The sequence below is a fragment of the Molothrus aeneus genome, chromosome 7 (assembly GCF_037042795.1).
Source record: "Molothrus aeneus isolate 106 chromosome 7, BPBGC_Maene_1.0, whole genome shotgun sequence".
NCBI lineage: Eukaryota > Metazoa > Chordata > Aves > Passeriformes > Icteridae > Molothrus > Molothrus aeneus.
This window is the reverse complement of record NC_089652.1, coordinates 8,700,382-8,722,560: the sequence shown is the minus strand read 5'-3', so window position 1 is coordinate 8,722,560 and position 22,179 is coordinate 8,700,382. Positions and strand designations below refer to the sequence as shown.

The 22,179-nt window shown below is 35.0% G+C and overlaps 1 protein-coding gene across 1 annotated transcript in view; it reads right to left on the bottom strand.

The window, feature by feature from the left end:
- GLS (glutaminase) overlaps nucleotides 1–22,179 on the bottom strand; it is a 59,726-nt gene that overhangs the window by 20,469 nt on the left and 17,078 nt on the right. The window contains exons 7-14 of the mRNA XM_066553077.1: nucleotides 19,619–19,677; nucleotides 12,097–12,129; nucleotides 11,783–11,841; nucleotides 10,641–10,707; nucleotides 10,019–10,069; nucleotides 7,441–7,617; nucleotides 6,205–6,336; nucleotides 4,368–4,460 (exon numbers count right to left, since the gene is read on the bottom strand). Coding sequence (XP_066409174.1) covers nucleotides 4,368–4,460; nucleotides 6,205–6,336; nucleotides 7,441–7,617; nucleotides 10,019–10,069; nucleotides 10,641–10,707; nucleotides 11,783–11,841; nucleotides 12,097–12,129; nucleotides 19,619–19,677 — 671 coding nt within the window. The remainder of the gene's footprint in view (nucleotides 1–4,367; nucleotides 4,461–6,204; nucleotides 6,337–7,440; nucleotides 7,618–10,018; nucleotides 10,070–10,640; nucleotides 10,708–11,782; nucleotides 11,842–12,096; nucleotides 12,130–19,618; nucleotides 19,678–22,179) is intronic.

Sequence of the window (22,179 nt, the reverse complement as noted above, 5' to 3'; positions counted from 1 at the left end):
CTGTATTTTTCCCTTCATAATGCTCAGGATCAGCAGTTACTACACTGGCACCACTAGCCATACATTTTCCATGTGACTGAATCAGTATCTTCAAAATCAGACAAAAGCACAGCGATATTGAAATTCTACTGCACCAGGACTTCTTTATTAAAAAGTCATAGTGAAAAAGTTTTGCTACCTTGATTTTTGCCTTCAACTTTCAAAGACAACAGTTCAAACAGAAAAATAATTATTGTATAAAATGTTTACAAAATCTTAGGAAAGTTTTCAATGACTGGTTTAACTAAAACTGCTTATTCCACCTACTCTTCCAGAATGTTTTTCCAAACAGAGTACTCACTATCTCAACCTCAATCTAAAAAATGTGTTTGAACAAATCTGTTCTCCATTGAGAGAAAAAAAAATACAATAAAAATCAGCTTAAAATAAATTTATTAAACAATACAAAAATAAGCATGCTGGAAATCAAGATACATAAATAACATACAATGCAAATGAAAAATGGAAAACGAGACAGGTAACTTAACAACTGAGCCAAAAGGTACAACACAAATGCTAAAATAAATCTTTAAAAAGCATTTACATTTCTAATGAAATGTTAATGATGCTGACAAAGAAAAACAAACAAACAGCTAAAATGCTTGAATATCAAGAATTGCTATTACTGTAGCACAGGTGAACATTAGAACCGTTGCAGACTTCACACATGGAATGACTGAACCTCAGTGGCCCTGGCCTCTGGTGGGTGACCTTGGCCCCCAGGTGCCCTGCCAGGAACAGGAGCCATCTGCACACGTGGCAGCCAGGGCAAGAAACTACAAGTGTGGGCAAGTTACAGAACAGTTGGTTCAGAGGAGTCTCCTCCCGACCCTTCCTAGCTAGAAGCTGCCTTCAATTCTGAGGCAGGCTTCAAAAGCATATATTACAGAACTGTAATATATATATATATATATATATATATATATATAAAGATTGTTTAAGCTGTACCCTAAATATTCTTATTAAGCATATTAAAGACCTAGTCGTTTTCTTATTTCTGTATTTCTCATGCAGGACTTGACTCTACCACATGTGGAAAAATCGTCTGTCTTCAGCCACATCTTTAGAAGTGGCTTCAAACAGTACTAAAAATCAAGGTGGGTAGAATCAGACCAAGCAAATCCTGCAACACGCTTTTTCCATTTTTAATTAAATCAGCAAGTCATCCAGCAACATGTCACCACTGTAAATACTTTCCATTAGCAGCACAGACACATTATGTTCCCTCTTGCAACTGAGGGTATTTCAGGTAAAGTAGTTCTGCAGGATCTGAATACTTGTTATGTCTCTGTAGCTACTAGTTTACTGCAAAATCCTCAAACAGGCAAGACATTTTTATAATTGAAGACTTTGCCTTTATTTTGAGGATAAGCACTAACAAACCTAACCTTATCATCAGAGATAAGATTATAAAATAGTTAGTATTCAGCAATTCATGACTGACACTTATTACTGACATTTGCACCACAGATTCACCTCTTCATCCCAGTAGGGCATCAAATTCGCTGAAAATTGATGTTCTGTATTGTTTTGCTTAAATATTTCCATCCTAGGCTTCAAAGACAGGAAGCCCATCCTTTTACAATACTCTGCTAAATGAAGATTATTCAGGGTTTAGTCAGAGCTCTTTCAGATGCTTATGCAAAATTAACAATACCCAAACAGATTAATTAAGAGCAGCCTGCTTTCTCAGAGAACATCAGCTCTGTTTTATGCATCTTCCTAAACTCATGAACATTCCAGATGGGTCAAAAAATGGCAGGAAAAAACTAATTCTGCCATTAGGCAAAACTCACAAATCAACAGTTTGGAGTTTTAGATTTAAAAAAAAGGGAGAAGGACTGGGGAAGGAAGCAGAGAGAAGAGGTGAAGGGGTTACAACAGAATTGTTTGTCACTGTCTCTTAAAATCCTCTACCAGCTAATACCATTTATCGTTCCTTGGACAAGTTTCTCCAGTTTGATAAACCAGGACTCTGTGTGATTTGTAATAGGGATGGGACACATCAGATTATTTGCAAATTTAGAGAGGAGAAAATTTTATAGAGAATGCTTTTCTAAGATTTTCAGTGTTATTAAGAATCTAATTCCTGAAAGTGTTAAGAATTTAGCAAGTCATTGACCTCTGTTGAGAACTGCCTATTGAGCCTATCTGAAGCTTGAATATATCATTTGGAGCTACACCCCACTCAAGATACTCAAATTATCAAATTATGCAGCTTAAGAGATGCAGCTGCCTGTGGAAAAATGCAAGTCCTCTTTCTCAGGAAGCTGACAGAGCTGCAAACCCAAAATTATTTCCAAAAAATAGCAATTAATTATAACTTAAGAATTTGCTCCTGTGTAAATGAAACCTCATATATGAACATATGCACACATTAATAATTGAAAAACAGCTCTAAACAGTCCTAATAAGATCTACCTATCTGCTTCCCTGTGAACATATTTCCTGCTCACTGCTCAGTTGGTTACCAGTCTAAAGCCCAGATTGCTTACATTCCTTTCCAGGGTGGAGCACAGCACTAGTAGTAAGGCAGATTTCTGAGTCATAACTACCAGCTGGCAGCACAGGCAGCAAGAGAGACACTCCAAAAAGCTGGGGCAGAAATCTCTCTGCTGCATTAGCTAACTTGCAAACAAGACAGGTTTTTTCCCTCCTCCTCCTCCCCACTTCTCCCACTCCTGCCCAGGCATTTTTGCTCTCTTTATTTTTTTCTTTTAATCAAACCATTAATAATTATTAATACTAATGTTGTAATAATCTTCACTAGCATGGCATATGCAAAAGGTCCATTTCTCTTCATATTTGAAAGCTCATATTAAAGTAACCCTGATATGGTAATAATATGACTCAGAACCTATCTCCACTTAATATACAATTATTTAGAAATTCAGGAATTTGCTGTATTATGCCAAATACTATTTTATATTTTAATTAATATTCTATCTTTACATGCCGACCCTGCTCAGTGGACACAAGCTTTTGCTCATCCTCAAAGTTCATATACTTAAAAATCTCAGATATAAACAAAAATAAACAGATACACCACAAAAGTGGTATGTATCTTTGAAAACACTAAGATTTACCTTTACTTTTTTTTGTTTTTTTTAACTAAATGTGTTCTAAGTAACTACAAAAGTCAGTTTACAGCTTTGGGGTTGTTTGCACATGCTTTTTCCCCCACACACCCTTGAACTTTGACAATCTTTTTGGTATAGCATACAAAATTTACACAAAAATGTATATATAAATGAAACACCAGGTAAACAATATTCAAATCAAAATTAAATCTAGAGATGCTTGAGGGTTTTTAAAATGAAGAATTTAATGGAACTAGAACCCATTTGTTTAGTTCTGCTCTCCCCGACCTTCCATTCTATACACTACGGTTCTGGAGATGTCCTCGTTTGATTCAGGTGACACTTTTTTCCATACTGTTTCTTTTAAAGCAAGTTCTTGCTGGAGATTCTCATAGTCCATTGGTCCAAAGGAATGCTAGTTGTTCAAGCAACATACATTATTTATTAGTGTACTTGAAGGAAAAAAAAAATCCATACTTGCAGTCATAGCTAACAGACCCAAGTGTTTCAGCTCCTCACATAAACTGCTAGTTTCTCTTTTGCACTTATAAAAAAATTAAATTCAAAACTGGGTAATTTTTAGATGTATACATGCAAATAGAAGCACTTTAATAATCATTCTACTGTATTGAAATTTTCATGCCTTAGTCAAAACATTAATGGTATTGAAAACAAAGATGTTTTCCTCATCTCAATCCCCTCACGCTTGTATCATTTGTAAATGTAGCTGGAGTGGATTCAGTTCATTCCCAGACACTGCTTAAGCTGCTCCCTAAGTAGGAGACTCTTGTCTGCAGCACTATTCATGCCTGAATTCACTGCCTCTGCAACTCTCAGCAGGTCATGTGGTGTCAGAGATATCCTGGTGAAAATACAGCTAAACACAGATCTCGTGCATTGCAGCACACACCAGAAAGGCTAAGCCCAGCAGCTGGTCAAGTCTTTATTAAAGGCAACCAGTACAGTAAAACTCTTTGCAACTTCCATCAGATACCATCTACCTAATCTAGCAAGGGGGATTAACTGCATGAAATGGAGTTACAAATTTAGTAATGAATTCTCCTTACACAAAACCCTGTGACAGCGTGGTCCACCCAGGTGAGTGTCCACTAATAATGTAACTAACTAGATGATGTGAAAGCTTTGATGCAATACATGTCATTGAGCAGTTTGGCATTTAGAGAAGAATTTGCCATATTTCCTCTGAAGTCTCTGAGCAATACTCACTGCACACAGACAGTAACTTACCCGCTGATCACCTCCTTCTCTGCGAGGATCAAGCTTTTTTGCAAAGTGTCTCAAATTATCGTAGTTATGGAAATTGCACAAAGAAACCAGATCCTGCAAGCATTTAGAGAACACGCATTATTATCTGCACAGGATAGCCAAATGCATCTCAGTAAATAATAATACTACCAGTTAGATTTTGCATCACATCCTAGTAACTTAAACCAGTAAGAACAAAAGTTAATTTAATAAATTAATACCCATGTCCATAAGGCACTTTGAACATATAGATCTACAGGATAAAATTCTAATAATACCTTTAAATAATACCTTTATAATATCTTTACTTCCTTCTTACAGAAGGACGAAACAAGGAGCAAATTTGCAAAATATCTATTTTAATAAATTCCTATTCAAAGACAGGAAGCCCATCCTTTTACAATACTCTACTAAATGAAGATTATTCAGGGTTTAGTCAGAGCTCTTTCAAATGTTTATGCAAAATTAACAATACCTAAACAGATTAATTAAGAGCAGCTTGCTTTCTCAGAGAACATGAGATCTGTTTTATGCATGTTCCTAAACTCACGAAGATCCAGATGGGTCAAAAAAGGGGCAGGAAAAAACTAACTCTGCCATTAGATAAAACTCCTGTATCAACAGTTTGGAGTTTTAGATAAAAAAAGGGAGGGATTTAAAGCATAAATAAGCTGTATGTAACCCTTCAGGAACGGAAAAACTTTGATTAAAAGGATGAAACAAGGAAATGAGTGACATAAGGGATTCTCAATCAGTTTGAATTACAACATGAACGCTATAATTACAAAACTTGGCAATGCTGTTCTATTTTTAAAAGTGAATGTTACATTCATGTTACTTGTATGCCACAGTCATGTATCAGTTTGTAGGCCTCATTGCAATGCAGAATTAATGCAGTAAATCCTCCATCTACCCCTCTATTCTAGGATTTAGAATTAAGTTATCAGACCATTTAATATGAAGCTTTAAAGCACTTTAACTAGAATTAGTAACTTCTTAATTTGAAACTGTGTAAATGTTAGATAAATAGAAGCACGAAAAATTTTAACTGCTGCTCCACCTCCCATTTATAATTAAGCAATCATCATTACAAGGCAGTTTTAGGGACAAAAAAGGAAGAAATTTTTTACATTCTCCTCTCCCACAAAACACCTTAATTAATCATTACAAAGTCCTCCCCAAAATCTCTCCTGCTTCTAATGCTCCTATCAGCAGACTATCCACAGCTCTTCCATTGGCTCAACATGAAGCCAGGAAGAGTTTGCCCAACATCTGGGTATCATCTATGAAGACATCTTTTATGTCAGATGGTTTACAAAAATTAGTTTAAAAATACATCAGAATGGAAGTATTTCATTACAGTCTTTTTCTTTTATTGCAAGGAAATAAGAGTTGCATTTCCAGTGTTTTGAAAATGGTACTTTATGACAAGAGAGGGAAAAAAAGTCTATAAATAGAGCTCTACAGTTTTTAATGCAATATACTGGAGTCCAGCACTTTCATTTCCCCATGAAGTGTTCCTTCTCAAAGCTTTTTCCACAACAATTTCTCCAGTGTTTCTGGCATCATACTTCAGTGCTCACTGAAATCAAGTGCTATTTACTACTAAAAAGCAAACATCTATTCTTAGACTTTCACCCTTGGATCAGATGAAACTTGCTATGTAGGGAACAATCAGAAATCACTATTTAATTCACTTAGATCTCAGCTATGCCAACTGAAGCTCAGTAAACATCAGCTGCAAAAGCAAAAAAAAAAAAAAAACAAACCAGAAAACAAACCCAAGCAACCAAAAAACCCCAAGGGCAATGGTGCTTACATGACAAAAGTGAATTCCTTTAACACTGTTGCCCATCTTGTCCAAAGGAGGTGACCAGCACATCAAGCCCATGACATTAGGAACAACCAGAAGAATCCCACCAGCAACTCCAGACTTTGCAGGAAGACCAACCTACAGAATAATCAGAGAATTACTGGCCTCTGCAATTGCTCCTCACTATTCTAACACAATGCATCAGCATTTTCCTGAAAATTATTGTGTAGCATTAATAAAACGTGTATCTGGAAGGCACTGGAAGCTGGGAAAGCATTATTACTTATCCCTTTTTAGATAAACAATAACCTGATGCAGTTTGTGACAATCCAAGGTTCATAATCATAAAACTATTTGCTCACAGGAATACAGTGGGTCAATAATACTGTGAAAGAAGATAATTTAAATCTATTTTTTAAAAAAAAGTAATTATGACTAAGCGGTAGTACACAAGTGTATGTCTCACAAAGAGTTTGCAACAAGGTGGTAGAATGAAGCTGTAAAAATCTTGACTGGAAAAGTTAAAAAACAAAAAAAAACCACAAGAAAATTGGAAAGTGAAATCATACAATAACCTACTTGTTTACAATCTGAACAAAGGCATTACTTTTTTCAGTAGGAACTAACATGTCACATATCCTCACGGCTCTGCAAGAAGCAACTTTTATGTCACACAATGCACCATCATCAATTTTACATGTATGCAGTAAGGAAAAACTAAAAATGCTGCAAAAAATACTGAAAACATAAGATACATTCCATCCTGAATTATAAACAAGTAATGAACACACTGCTAGAAAACAGGAGCACAGTACATGTGCTGTGTATGACAGCCATTTTCACACATAAAAGGACAATTTCTGAGCCTGAGTTACTGAAGAAAAAACAACTGTCCACAAAGGCTTTCTGCTATCCTTGACTCCCATATAGTAGGATTTCTTCAGCCATGAAGAAATTTTGCTTCTGTTGCTCTCATGAACAGCCTTCCTAAGGAACAGCATTTATGTTTTGCTATGAAAAGGATTCCCAGAAGTGAAGGCAGAGTGCTCTAAGGTATGAGACCCTAGTAGTGCCATGAATCCTAAGTGAGATTTTTCCTTACAGTGTGCTCAATTTCTAAACAATTCACATAACACCCTCTCTTCTGCCTCAAAAGCAAGGAAGAAACCCCTAAAACATAGAAAACAATAGCAGAAATTAACCTTCCTGGTCAGCTGTAATTAAAACCTGTAAAGTACTTACATGGAAGGCAAACTGCCCTGAAAAGTCATACATGCCACAGGAATGCATCAAACTCAAGGTATTCCGGACTGCCTCGGGGCTCAGGACTCTCTCACCAGTGATTGGGCAAAAGCCACCATTAGCCAGAGTTGCTGCCATCACACTTGCTGACTCACATGTTACTTCTATTGAGCAAAGCTTATGGAAAAGAAATAGAGATTATAAGCACTGGTACTTCTAGCATAGTAAGGCCAACTACAGCAGGATCAACAAAACACTGAAATCTTAAAATAATATCTCAGAACCACCTGCAGCATAACATTTCCTACAGATTACACTAGTAGCATCAATTACTACAGTCTGAATCTTTCTGCTATAAAGATCCCAGTGACAGTGTTTGTAAGCCCTCTTAAAAGCTGGGGACGGTATTTTTATGGGTTAGTGTCTCTGCTCGATTCCTCCCCCCACCCCCCTTATGTTCCTTTGAGAGGAAGAGGTCTGTAAAACAATCTCTAAAAAAGTATTTTGCATCTGCTTAAATGGCAAAGCCACAGAATGACTGGTTTTTTTTTCAATTTGAGCTTGTTTCGTGTGGTGGGTTCTTTTTATTTTAAAGCCTTAGAAGATCCCACACGTTATTAGAAGTGCAATTTAAAGCTGCAAATTCTAGCACATGCAAGTGTTAATGCCAGCACTTCCTGCTGATGCAGCCTTATTTCACCTTTCTCATATTTAATTTCTTATATAGTAATGATACAACCACACCATAGTTTTTTCCCAGGATCCCTGCTTCAGTACAGACTATACATACTTTGGTGACACATCAGGAAATGTGATAAGATGCCATCACCTGATGCTGCCTCATTTCTGCAGAAACCAAAAGATAAATTGGTTTCAACCTGAAACTGAAATGCTGCTCTAAAAAGTAAACAAACTAGTGCTCCTATTCTTGTTTCTGCCAAACAGTCATTACATGATACTTCATGAAGTTACCTAAGCCACGTTTGCATGAGTAGTTACTACCTGGAATTCTTATTTTCCGGGTGCCAAACTCAATACATCCTAGTCCAATCAACTGGAGTTGCAAATCAAGAGATTGTCAGAGACGCATCTAAAATGGCAACTGTGTTTTAAACATATGAAGTATTACATAATATCACCTACTTTCAAAAAAAAAATTGTTTCTAGGTTCTCAGTTTAAGCACCTGCATTCTGTACCTCGTTTGTCTGAACTGAGAATAATCCATCCTCACTTTACAGAGATAATAGGCAAATACGTTTATTCCTACTCAGAAAGTTCCCAGTCACAAAAGGGAGGAAGGAGCATTACAGAAAACCCAAAGAAAAGAAATAACTAGACTTTTAAGTAGAATCTGAGTGTTGCAAAGGTAAGCATTGTACCCTAACAGGAAAAGAGAAATGCTGCTCGTGTATGAGCTACCCTTTTCCTGAGCATGGAGTGAAAAGGGGATTTTTCAAGGGAAAAAAGAAAGAATGACACATGGTCATTAAATCAGAGATCAGAATGCACAAAAATGAGGCCAAATTAAAATACATCAGAAAAGTAAGCTTTAGCATTTCTTAACTTATGAATAGCTTCCACTTAGAAAACACATCAGGCAGTGGGATACAAAACATTTAAAAAGCATTTTTACACAGTAAATTCATACAAATTACACATTCTCTTCTGTCACAAGTTCAGACCAGACTATTAGCTTGTACCTAGTTTCTAACTCAACAGGAGGTCAACCACAGCTAATCACATATACCTTACTTCATAAACACTCATCCAATCTAAATATAAGAGAGCAGGTGCATCCCCACACAAAAAACTCAAATGAAATTTGCATTTTGAAAACAATGGCTTATAATTTGCATAAGTAACAGCAAGTTCCCAAGTCAAAAACAGATTTTGAGAACTCCTGTATTTCTTTTTTTCAACTCTCCCAGATGAAGTGCATCAGTAACACAACTTGAACTGCCTCTTGAGAACTCTACACAGCAGGGCTGAGTTGTGAGCATTTAAACATTAGGAAACCCTTACTGAGGAAATACCTCACACTTGCAAGTTCTCATTTTGTGACACTTGTAAATAACTTGCTGAAAGTGAAAAAAAAAACCAAAAAGGGGAAAGGGGGAGAAAAAAAAATATATATTCTTACTCAAAAGCATTGAATGAAACCAAAAGGAGGTGATATTCCCATTTCTTCCCTTGGAGCATTTCCTCAAGCCTACAGCTCAGCATGCACTCTCCAGTTACAGAGGTTAAACTACTCTACAGCACCATAAGAAGCAGCAACCCAAAGAGGAAGTGTTTTGTCAAACTCACTGAAGTAATACAAGACATTTCAAGCTTCTAACTTCAAGTGGTTTAAAGACTATTGCTAGTTTGTATTAGCAACAAAGACACCTGAGTAGGTCACCTAAACAAAAGCAAATCTGGATACATCAAACATACATCTGTCATTTCCAGAGTTAAACAGAAGCTGACATTTAACTGTACGTCATTAAAGCCTCCAAGTCTAGGCACAAATCAGCTTCTACTGCTTATAATAGCAATTCTAAGCCTACAGTGAGTCTCAATTTTAAAGTCAGTTACCTGAAAATAGAAGTCTAGTATAGCAACCATATCCGTGCCTTCAGGAAAGCACTGAGGAAGGAAAATAAAGAGTCCTTAGATTAATTTTTTTTAAGTATCACTTTCAGATAGACATAACTTTAATTATACTATTATCAGCATGCTACAGATAGACATAACTTTAATTATACTATTATCAGCATGCTAAGCATTAGGCGTATTTTAATATAAACATTTAAATGTAGTAAGTAGAAATACTTAATGACATCAGATTTAAAAATAACACAGTGCAGCAATATCACTGAACTAGGTACTAAAAGATTTTTCAGTATAGTTTTCAACATCTTTAAATAATCAAATGGAAAAATGCATCCAGGAGTTTTATAAAGTCACCTCTACAGCACAGATTACACTTCTTACAACAAATAAATTACCATGGCTATGGTACAGAAAAATATTTAGAGGTATTTTATTAGAATGGCATAAATATCACACTTTTTAAATGACAGCATTTGAATAACACTGATAAGACATATCCAGTATGAATTTGTGCCAAACTGTACATAAATTAAAAGGATTCACAGATTACAAATAAAACCCAGCAAATAATCTTAAAAATACACTTAAGAAGAAAAAAATTAACCTTTTTTTCTTTCAAGTAATAGCCAATTGCAAAGTTTCTATCTCCACTCTCTCTTTCAGACTGGAACCTAAAAGAGAAAAAAAGAAAAAACAAAAAAGACAAGGCAACATGTCAGACTTTCCAAAAAACCCCCAAAAATTGCTGAACTCAAGATGTGTAATGTAATTCAGTAAAATTCATGTAAAGGGTTCATCACCTCTGAACACAACTATTCTACTAATGGGACACAAGTGGCCACAGCAGCTCATCCCAGTTCACCCAGCAGGAGTGAATCAGCACTGACATCCAAACACACACAGTACTGGTTACCTACACAACACAAGCTGACTTGGAGAGAAGGCAAAGGAGGGTCAAATCCTCATCCTGGAAGCATTTCTAAATAGGCCAGAGCAGGATGGACCATCCCACACTGGGACAGTGGAAGGGTCATTATTCCCTGCCCAAAGCACAGGAATGTGAGGATCCCATAGCAGGTCAGACAAATGGCTGCACTCCTCACTGGGATGATTGAGGAAAGGATGAAACCTAAAGGAGGAACACCTGCCTGGTTCCTTCTGCAATACACACCCCTTTTACTGAAACAAAGCTCAGGAAAACACCTCTGCACATGCACTGGAAGCAACTCTGCTAAAGGGAATCTTCATGATTTACCCTGTGCTGCCTGAAAAAGCTCTCAAGAGTTTTGGAATGCTATACACTGAGTTTACAAGAGAACTGTTTGTTTGAGAAAAGAATTTAAATACGCAAAATAAAAAAGCAGAAGGAGTCCCAGCTGTATCAACTATGCTTCCTAAACATTTGCTATGCAGCCACCAACATGCAGAGTTTAATTTTTAATATGAATGCCAGGAAGAGAAGAGTTGCACTTACAGCTCTCATTGCCATAGCACCAACAGAGCACTAAGACAGAATAATGACATTTTCAAAGAGGTAACCAACACTTTTAGGTGAAATTTTGCCCCACCAGTGTCAGAGACATGCACAACTTTAGTTGTAAATTGTTAAGTGAAAGACACCCTCCAATAAAAGGGAGAAATGCTGGTTGAAATGTAAATAACTGAACTTTGTCATAGGCTCAAAATACCAGTTATCAGTTGAACCACTTTCCACCTAACCTTAGTAAGTGAATAAAAAATACTTACGTAGCATTACTGAATCCAACATACTCATTACCAGCCATTTTATTCATGAACTGCATCACCTGGCAGAGACAAAGACAAGGAAAAGCAATATTTTTACACATAAAAAGGTTATGAACTTTCAACCAAGCCTTACCCTAAATCCTGCAACACCGTTTTATAAATGCAATACAAACAACTAAATGCTTTAATAACCAAGTACATCTACAAAAACAAAGCCCAGGTTATGACTAAAATTTCACTTTCAATTCCCTTGCCATCTTGAAACTTTTACCACTGAAGTTAGTTAAAAAAGAGAAGTTACAATGTTAACTTACGTAGTCAAATTTTTCTGCGTTATTTGCTCCTTGCTGCAAGAAAAGAAAAAATAATTTACAAAAATTGTTAACAAAGGAACAAAGTTAGTTCACTTAACAGTATTAGGATTTTAATGCACATAACTAAGGTTTGAGTCTAATTAAAAATAAGGTACTACAATCACTTCATATATTAATGAAAAAATTTAAATGTTAGATAAGTAAATCTTTAATTATCATTTAAATAATCCTATGCATCTTAAACACCTGTATGCTGGAGATTAATTTAAATTGGAAAAGGTATGCTTTATTTTAAGTGCTCTCTATTCAACTTTACATGCTTAGCATAAGTAAATGCAGTAGCTAAAGCAAAAAAATACAAAAGTAACTACAAACAGGATTACAGTAAAAACACTAACTTTTTATAGATTAGTAAGGCAAAGGTATTCTCATATTACCAACAGAGCTGAGCATAGGAAGGTTCAGGCTACTTAAATTAAAATATTTTCACAGCCAGTGCCCATACTAAGAATTTAGACTGAAGACTTAAAATGAAGTGTTACTCCTAACTATGAAAATAACTGCAACTAATTTAAAAATATCTGATTCATGTCCTACCTATTAATAATTGTTAAATAGCTAGAAAAATAGAATTTCACATCATAGGGCGCATCATTGTGCTAACAATGTACAGAAAAACCTAAACCCAACTTAATAAGGATGATAGTGGAACTTAATTCTTAGGGTGGGCTTGGTTTGGGTTTTTCAGGGAGGATGAGGGCTGTTATTTTGAGGATTTGTTTTCCTCCCTTGTTCAAGAACATTCTCAAATTTAGTAGCTGCTCAAATTTAGTTAAAGACATTAATTTTTTAGAGGTCTCAGATAGGTGACCTTTCACAGATTCGTATAGAAAGAGATTCAAAGAGGAGTGGGAGGTAAAAAATAGCACATGGTCCACTGGGGGGAGTTTTAAATTTTTTTAAGTAGCCAAGTAGAATTTTTGGAGAAAGTTTAAAAACCAATGGCATTGCATACACAAGTGGAAACAATGTAACTGGAGAAGATGTTTTAATACAAAATTTTAATATTAAAGACATTCTATTTAGAATAACAAGACTAACAAATCTCAAACAATTCAAGATGCTACTTGCACTGTGTTTAGTGTGGGGATGGGGAAGAAAGTGGAAAAAACGGAAGCTTTATATCAACCAGTATTTTACTTAATGAAATGCATAAAGCCAGTCTCATTTCCCACTCTGCATGTGGATTAGGGTGTGCAGATAATCTTGGAAGCCCATGCTTCAGCTCATCTACAAGAGGATGTGCAGACACACACGTACAATCACTGGTGAAAGGAACACCACACTGTTCTCTCAAAATTATGTGCCAGTGGTTACCTTATGTTTAAAGGCTAATAATCTCATTCCTAAAGGCAATAAACTCTAGCTAATTTGCAATTAGATAAAAAAGTGCATGATACATTTCATCAAAAGGTTCCTGTATAATATACCAGAACACAAATCTTAAAAATTTAACTCCAAATCTGTTCAATGAAAAATAATTAAAAGAAGAAATTACCAACTTCATTGAACTGTTGCAGTTGTCAAAATATTCCATAGATCCTAATGCTGTAAAATATGTAACAACATTTAAACCACAAAAACCTTTTTAACCTTTCAAATGCACAATGAACATCTTTTTCTGGGAAAGTGGGTCAGCATTAGTTATGGGATGCTGCATTGATAATTGTATGGTTAGACATGTATAATAAATTGAAACAGGTTCTTTTGTTAAAAAAAAAAAGAGGGAGAAAGGGATCATGCTTTCTGCAAAAATATAAATACATAATACCTCACTTTTTTGTTCTGCCCAGTGGAAAAAAATATTCCCTCAACAAAAACATGGCTTTACCAGCAGCATATAAAATTGGTGGGCAAAAGACTCAATGCAAACGTTTTTCACATCAACTTCTTATAAAAAAGGTTCCTTTTAAAGTTCCAAACTAAACTCGTATTTTGGGAAGAAAATCTTCTTCACACTAAGCCAGATGATGAGTTTTTAGTCCTTGATGTTCCACACGCTTGTAGAGGTATTTCACAGCACACACAAAAGCATTGTCACTGAAACCAGACTGCTCATACACCTGAACTATTTGCTGAAGCAATCACATGATCAAAACCTCAGCAGGGATTTACTACAACGTTACTGAAGTAAGAAACTCTGCTTCCATACGCATGATGACTAAAAACCCCAACAGATTATTTCCCCTCTTCCAGCAGCTGACAGAGGTGTCCTGCTCCTCCTAAAAAGCTGAAGAGACACAGTGGCAACACACATTCTATGATTAAAATTCAATTGCAAATATAAAATCCTAACATTCAGAGTACTGAGCAGCTTTTCCATAATAATTTAAACAAATATAAAGGGACAAGGGAACTTCTGTTCTTCCACAAGTGCTTCTTATTTTAAGCTTGACTGTAAAAACCTATGAGTTTGGGGGCACAACATTTCTTAATGTTAAGCATTTTTAAAGTTCAGATGCAATTCAACCTGTCTAGAACACAAAAGAAAACATTCCATGCACTGAACTCCACAAACACTTTGTACATTTACTGGAACACGTTCATATACACACTAATACATGCTTGTGTGTATATGTATATGAAAAAACACTTCTAAATGAATACAAAATTAAATTTACAATGTTAAGACTGAAGCAGTTTGATAGGCAGAAAATTCAAACTTTCAGAAGACAGCTCAATACAATTTTGTAAACACTTAAAACCCCAATGGACGCTATGGCTGTCAATCATAAATTTGAATTTTTTGACTGTGTCAGGTTTTAGTGATCTTCCCTTTTTTTTTCTAAAAAAGGTACTTGTACTGTATTACTTGTATTTCTACTAAAACATATAAACAGTTGCAACAGCTACATGTCTACATAGGAAAGAGAGACCCATGGATACTTACCAGAGCTTGCAACAACAGAATTAGGCAAAATTTATTAGAAAAGTAGTTAATATTAGCCACTTTTCATTGATCAACAGTTTCCATGACTAGAACATATAAGCTCTTACCACGTGTCTCTCATTAAAGCAATTTCTCAATTTTGAACCTAAGCAAAACTAATAAAAACATCTGCACCATGAGAAGTTTATAATCTTCTAATAAGAGAAGATTATTTAAAAATTAATTTTTGCAATATTTAAAGCCAAATTTATAATCTAACACTATACTGTGATGAAAATATCCAGGAAAAAAAAATCACAATTCTGTGTCAGTGCAAGAAACACATCTGCATTTTTCATGAAGTTAACTACTAATGGTCTTTATTTTAGCTTTTGCTACTTACACACTTTTTATATTTTATTTGTTAAGATGGTTCTGTTCTGTGAGAACTGGTGTCTTCACAGTTTAGTGTACCATTTTCAGCTCTGAAATACTTGAGAGTACACTGTGACAGACAGTATTTGACCTATGACCAACACTATCAAAATTTCAAACACCTGTAAGATTGTGTCCTTCACTTCTGTGCACATGTGATCACTTAACACATGTTATTTCACAGAACCTACTATATATTCCATGTCAGATAGCATCCAATATACTTGAGTTTTTATTAAAAGTGGAGAAGAACATGGATGTAAGTTCTATCCCAAATAAGTTAAGTTACCATAAGAAAACTGGTAACCTAGGAAGAGAGGCAATGTCACCAAAGTGAAGACAAGTATCTGGCAGAGAAGATCACAACACCAACACGTTGTAAAGTGGTTTGTATGCACAGTCACACATCAGTCTCTCAGGAAGGATAACTCCAGTGACAGCACAGAGCATTAAGCTAAATCACTACTATTCATTGTAATTGAATTGTCAAATAAACCATGCGTTTTCCCACCTCTCAAGTAATGAACTGTAACTGCATAGGTTTCCTAATAACTGAATCCTGACAGCAAACAGACCCTTGGCACAGCTAGACAGGATTTTTCTACCACTTTTTGCCTCATTTATTTTGTGATTTATCAGCATATTTAGAAAGTTCTTAAATATATCTCAACTCTCCCCATGTCTGATATTAAAAAAATAAGCTTCCATTGAACTAAGGTTTTTTTAGGGCAAGAAAGATCAGCATTTTCATTTTTTTGTACACCAAATTTTTTGCAACAACTATGAATTTTGCTATTGCCAACATGTCTAAATGCTTCCCACATAATTCAAGACCACAGCACACCTCCCTTCAATGAGCATTCCACTCCACACTGTCTAAGGTCTTGCATGTGGCTGCCAGCACTTAGAAGATCTAAAGATGCTGTATTTGCCTGAACCTTTGCTGTTAGGTTAGGAAAACTTTTATCTACAGATGCCATGTTAAAGCATACAATAAAAATTATTTAAGATTAATCCATTGTCTTCTGGTGATGCCGCCCACAGTCATCTGCCTTCTTCCACATATTTCTGTCTGAACCCTTCCTCTCCCTCTCACCTGCACTTCTAATGTGACAGTCAGTAAAGGTAATTTGGAAGTGGGAAGTTCCTGACAAAACCACTGATATTCCTGGAATTGACAAGCTTTGAGAATTGAGTTGAAGGTTTAAAAAAACTTAAGAAATCCAAGCAGTAAAATACAGGCAATAAAGACTTTTCCCAGCCAATGTGATGTACAGAAAGCTGCACTGGATCTGTACTAAATCCATACAGGAGTTGAATCACCTTCTTTCAAGCACCTGCTTTTCCTTGGAGACATGATAAAAATTTCTGCTTTATCTCATACCACTTTTCCATAAACTCCTGTAATTGCCACTACAATTTTCTTTTGATAAAAATTATTTGAAAATTGTTGTTACTATGCCATTTATATAACTAGTAATACAGGCAAATGGCTGTACAATTATCAACAAGGGAAAAGGTCCTCAGCGGGTTTTTTTTAAACTTTATTTCATTAAAAGTGACCTGCAGGATGTCCTTTTGCTAAAACATTTTTATTGTAGACACATGCTTTAAACTGCTGGAACAGTCTGTGGAGTGTAATGCATGTACAATTAAAACAGGGGCAGGGCTTAAGGCACCAAAATGTAAATACAGCATAGTCCCAAACACAGGGCAGTTGGAAAATCACTTAAGATGGCAGGAGTAGGATACAGCCATGCCTAAGCAACTCAAACAAACCTGTCACTTAACATGCACATACCCCTAATTATTTATTATTATGGACTGCAAAGACAATGTAACACTCTAGTTTAGCTCCCTGATCTGTTCCAAGGCAGGAACACCAAATTCTGACAGCACTCAGAACTGGGTTTGTGATGCTAAGAGCCTTTTTTACCCCCAAAATGTTAACATATTACATCTTAATATATTCTGATAGAGATTACTCCAAGCATCATCCCTCATCCACAGTCACAATCTGTGCCAGGCTCCAAGGACAGCTGGATGCAAGATCACATCTACTAACAGCTGCTCAACTCAGTACAATGTGTGAGAACATTGAAAGAGTATTTGATCCATTTCTCAGAGAGAGATAATGAACCTCAAGGGAGGTAAAAGCATTCCTAACCATAAAATACAGCAACAATCTCTCTGTAGTTATTAACATGCTATAGGTTAGATAAATCTGCAATACACAGTGAATTTAAATTTTCCTGTACTTTAAGAGCCACACACTGTTTTCAAGACATGTGAGTAACACCTTAAATAAAATGAATAAATGCAGAGGAATTGAGGGCAAAACATGAGTTAATGAAGCCACCTTTCTCAGAAAAAAAGCTAAGTTTGATGAGAGATCAAATACAAATGTGAATTATGTAATTCACTGGTTAGTAGCATTAATGTTAAGTTGCAGATTTTAAAGAAGTTACTTCAAAAAATTACAACTACTATGGAGTTTTGTACCGGTGATCCTCTACGTAATTGTCTTCAGAATATATTTAGCTTGGTTAGTTATTCAAATGATAAATGGTATCTTAGTGAAAGCAGGACAGAAAATCTACATTTTAATCACACTGAGAACAAATAATGGTGTGATAAGTAAGATACGAGTCCACCAGACGTGCAATTACCACATGCAGAAATGTTAGTGCAATGCAATACTCTTTATAAGAACATTACAGAGAGAACCCAAATAAAAGCTAAAAAAAAGCCACCCAGCAAAATCCTTCTAACAAATACCACAGCTGCATGCATGAAACAAATCCATGTTATCTATTCAGAAGTACACCATTTATCAAGAACTATGTGCCTTCCACAAGAGGCACGTGCTTTTGTTTTGCCTTATGATCAGTAGGGCATGTTGGAGTTGGACTAACATTTTAACATTTCAGACAAATGTGTTAAGCTAGATTTTAAAATTCACTATTATCCAAGTGAATTTCAATGCTCAGTCAACCTTTAAAAAATATTAAATGTGAATAAATTTACCTGTCATACTTAAGGCCATTTTCTTTCACCTACAGCTATCAAAGATAAATGTCTTTAAGCAGGAGTTCTTACACCTTCTTTAAATATAAAATAACAGAAAATCATGATCTAAGTAATGTTAAAATCAACGTTTTGGAAATAGGGGGTAGGAAACACACTCATTAGCTAATGGACTTGGAAATGCAACCAAGAAACAGGTTGTAAACACGACTTTTAGACCTGAGAAGTAACAGTATCAAGTTTACTACTCAAAAATTCCAGGGGACTGACATGTTCCCCAGAAGTCTATGCAGGTACCCTTAGGAAAAAAAATTATTTTTTTTGTACCTATGGCTACTAAAACCAGCAGAAAATACAAGTCAAGTATCAGGCAAGCATTAACATTACATGGAGTTTATACCATTAACAACTTCAAGACATTTATACAGCTGTTCTAAGAAAAACATAAAATAGAGCTTTCCAAAAGTATCAAGATTATGGACCGAAGATGTAAAGTCATTCAGACCTGGTGTGCTTGGCAAAATAAGTACCTGTTTTCAAACACTCTTGTTTATGAAAGCACACTTACATCCCAAAAGCAACTATGTACACAGAAGCTCAACACAATTTAGTGGTGCAGGATGTTAATAACACACAAATTCAACAAAAGACTGACATTCAGATATAGCAGCATTGCTCCTGTACAAATGACAGCATCTTCCATTTCTTCTGCACTGCAATAAATACTCTTGTAACTTTATGCTCTTTAAGAGCCCTTAGACACTCAGAAATGTACTTCTGAGTTCTATAAAGTATATTCCTGAGAAATATACTTCCACAGCAATTAACAAGTAGAAGGCAACACTCTCAAGAGAATATCAAGCGTTGTGCAGCTAAAGAAGGAAACAATCTAACACCATCAAGGAAAAAGAGTTTTTCAGATGCACTGATACTTGTTAGAAACAGCTATTCTAACACTGCACTCGTTTGGAAGGGTTACAATTCCCAAAAGATCTGTTTGTCTACCTGCCAGTGAGTAAAGTGCCATCAGATATTGCAGACAAAAATCAAATACAGTTTATAATCTGCACAAGACATTTTTTCTACATTCTACTAAAATACTCAGAGAGAAACTAAAAATTAACTTTTTACCTTGATTAAAGATGTGATCACAATTGCTCCAGCATTCACCATAGGGTTATGAGGTCTGTCTGTGAAATAAAGTTTTCAATTACAAATATATTCCAAGACATGTTTGTCAAACAAAACCAGTCAAGTGCTTAAGTGAAAAATTATTCTAGATTTAAGTATGACTGAAAAGCTACTATTACAGAATAGCAATAATATAATCTTAAACCTTTAAAAAATACTGTAATCCAACACTATACACAATATTTTACCAATCTGAGTGCAATATTTTACAGCTTACAACACACTCAGCCTTATGCTACTTAACAATCCAGTAATTTTTTTTTTTATTTGGTATAATTTCTTTTCTTGAAAATTACAAATCCTCTTCATTTAAGAATTTAGCTTACTTCATAGCTGACTTGAACATACCTGCTGCACTTACATTTTCCTTTTCCCCCCCACTGATCTCCATATTAACAGTATCTTGGCATTCCCAAGTCGTTCTTGGCTGCTGAATAAATCACCTTCTTTTGTATCTCCTTTTTCTAAAAAACCTCTCATCAGCCATCTTACTTTTGCCATATCATCTACCTTCCACAAATTACCCTTTTCTTTTATAAGTAACATTTTTGCTGTGCCTTTTAACTAGGATGTTTACTTGTGAGCATTGGTGGTATCTGAAAACCTCAAACAATTCTCAATACATTAATATCATGACAGGTTTGAATTCTTTATTTGCTGTTATTTTACCTCCAAACCTGAAAAAATATTCATTTTAAAACTGCACAAAAAGTGTCCACTATTTTTATGTATGATGTACAAACAAGGACTCTAAGAGAAATTTGAGATTATTTGGGTTTTGGAGATGAGTCTGGTATTTGCAGCATACACATCTATTCCCATGAAAATGACACTGGTTATGGTCAATGGCACCTTAGCTATCTATGACTATCAGTCAATCTTCAAAAACAAGTTTTAAAAGTCAATATTCATAAGCCTGCAGAAGTTTCCAAATTTCCATCACAAAGCACAGATCATACTCAAAACACAGCAACATCTTTTTGTTGTAAGTTGGCATTTTTAGCTATAATTTAAAACTGTCTTAAAATAGTTTTCATTCTTTCCAGCTTGAATCTCAATACTATGAAATGCAAGAAATATCCTGTTTTAGGAATCTTCCATATAGTCAGTATAGAAAAAACACCTTCAGATGCATGAACAGTTTTCAAACACCTGTGTATCACTTCATAAAATCTGGATTACAAACATGAAATTTACCTATGTCTGAATATTTTGAAAGTAAATAGATCAAATACATTTTTTTTTTAATTTTCAAATGTGGTCTTCAAAGTATTTATGAATGTTCAAACTGACAAATACTCCACATATTGGAATTTCATACAGTGGTTTAAATCTACAAGCGTAGATTTAATCTTTTAAATCCTTTTCTTCCCTCCTCTTTCTTTACTTGGAGAAACTCAACATCCCTTTCTCTCATTATTACTGAAATGTTTCTATTTATTAAACTTTTACTTTCTGTTTTAGTCTTTTCTTAAGGACTGTGTAAGAAGCCATCCACGTCAGTTCCAGCACTTTTTTTCTCATGTCTATCAGCCACAGAAGCACATACTTAAAAACTAAATTTTCTATCATGTCAATTAAGTCTTCTCTATTAACTTCATGTTCATTGGTCAAAATTTCAATTGTCCAAATCCTCTTATGCGTAACAGCCTTAGAAACACTCCTGAAGTATAACAGTAATGCAAAAGACCACAGCCCCCCAATTCATCTTCTCCAATAGTTCCATTTTAAAAGTAGCAATAAAAGAAGAAAATAATTACTACACTTTGTCATGTTATTAAAAAGAGAAAATATAGATCATCTATATTAGTTCAAAGGAATTAAGGGGCAATTTTCAGCATCATCAAGTTTTTTTTATAGTAGAGCTTTTGTAGGATATGAAAGACAAATCTTCACACTGTACAACACTGTATTTGGAAAAAGTAGGAAAGCAAAAACAAGATAACATAACTTGACAAAATGCTTAACCCTTTCTTGGCAATGTATTCCTACATTGGTATTTCATCACCATTTACAAACATAGTAAAAGAGAAGAAATAAATTGCAAATATATATTTTTATTTTAAGTATGGAAAGAGGATTTTAAGGTATAAATAAATAATTTTTATATAAATCATTTGCATGTATTTAAAACATAATAAATATAATTAGGTATCATTAATATATTAATACTACAGATATTTAAGTCAGAATTCAATACAGTCCTTGACAAAAATGTCATCCAAGCCTTATGCTGGTAATTAAATATTAATTGCAATACCATGGCAACGGAAACATTGTCTGTTCTTTTACTGAGACAGACCCACTAGAAGAAACATTTGTGTTTCAGAGAAAACATCCAGTATTTCCTTTAAGGCTACATGAGTCATCTTTCTCAAATTTTTCCCATAAAATTAAAAAAAAACAAAAACATTTCCATGCTTAAAAATTAATATAATATGAGAAAGAAATAATCTAGGTAAGTGCTGTAGGAGAAATTCTTGCTAAAATAATCCTGCCAC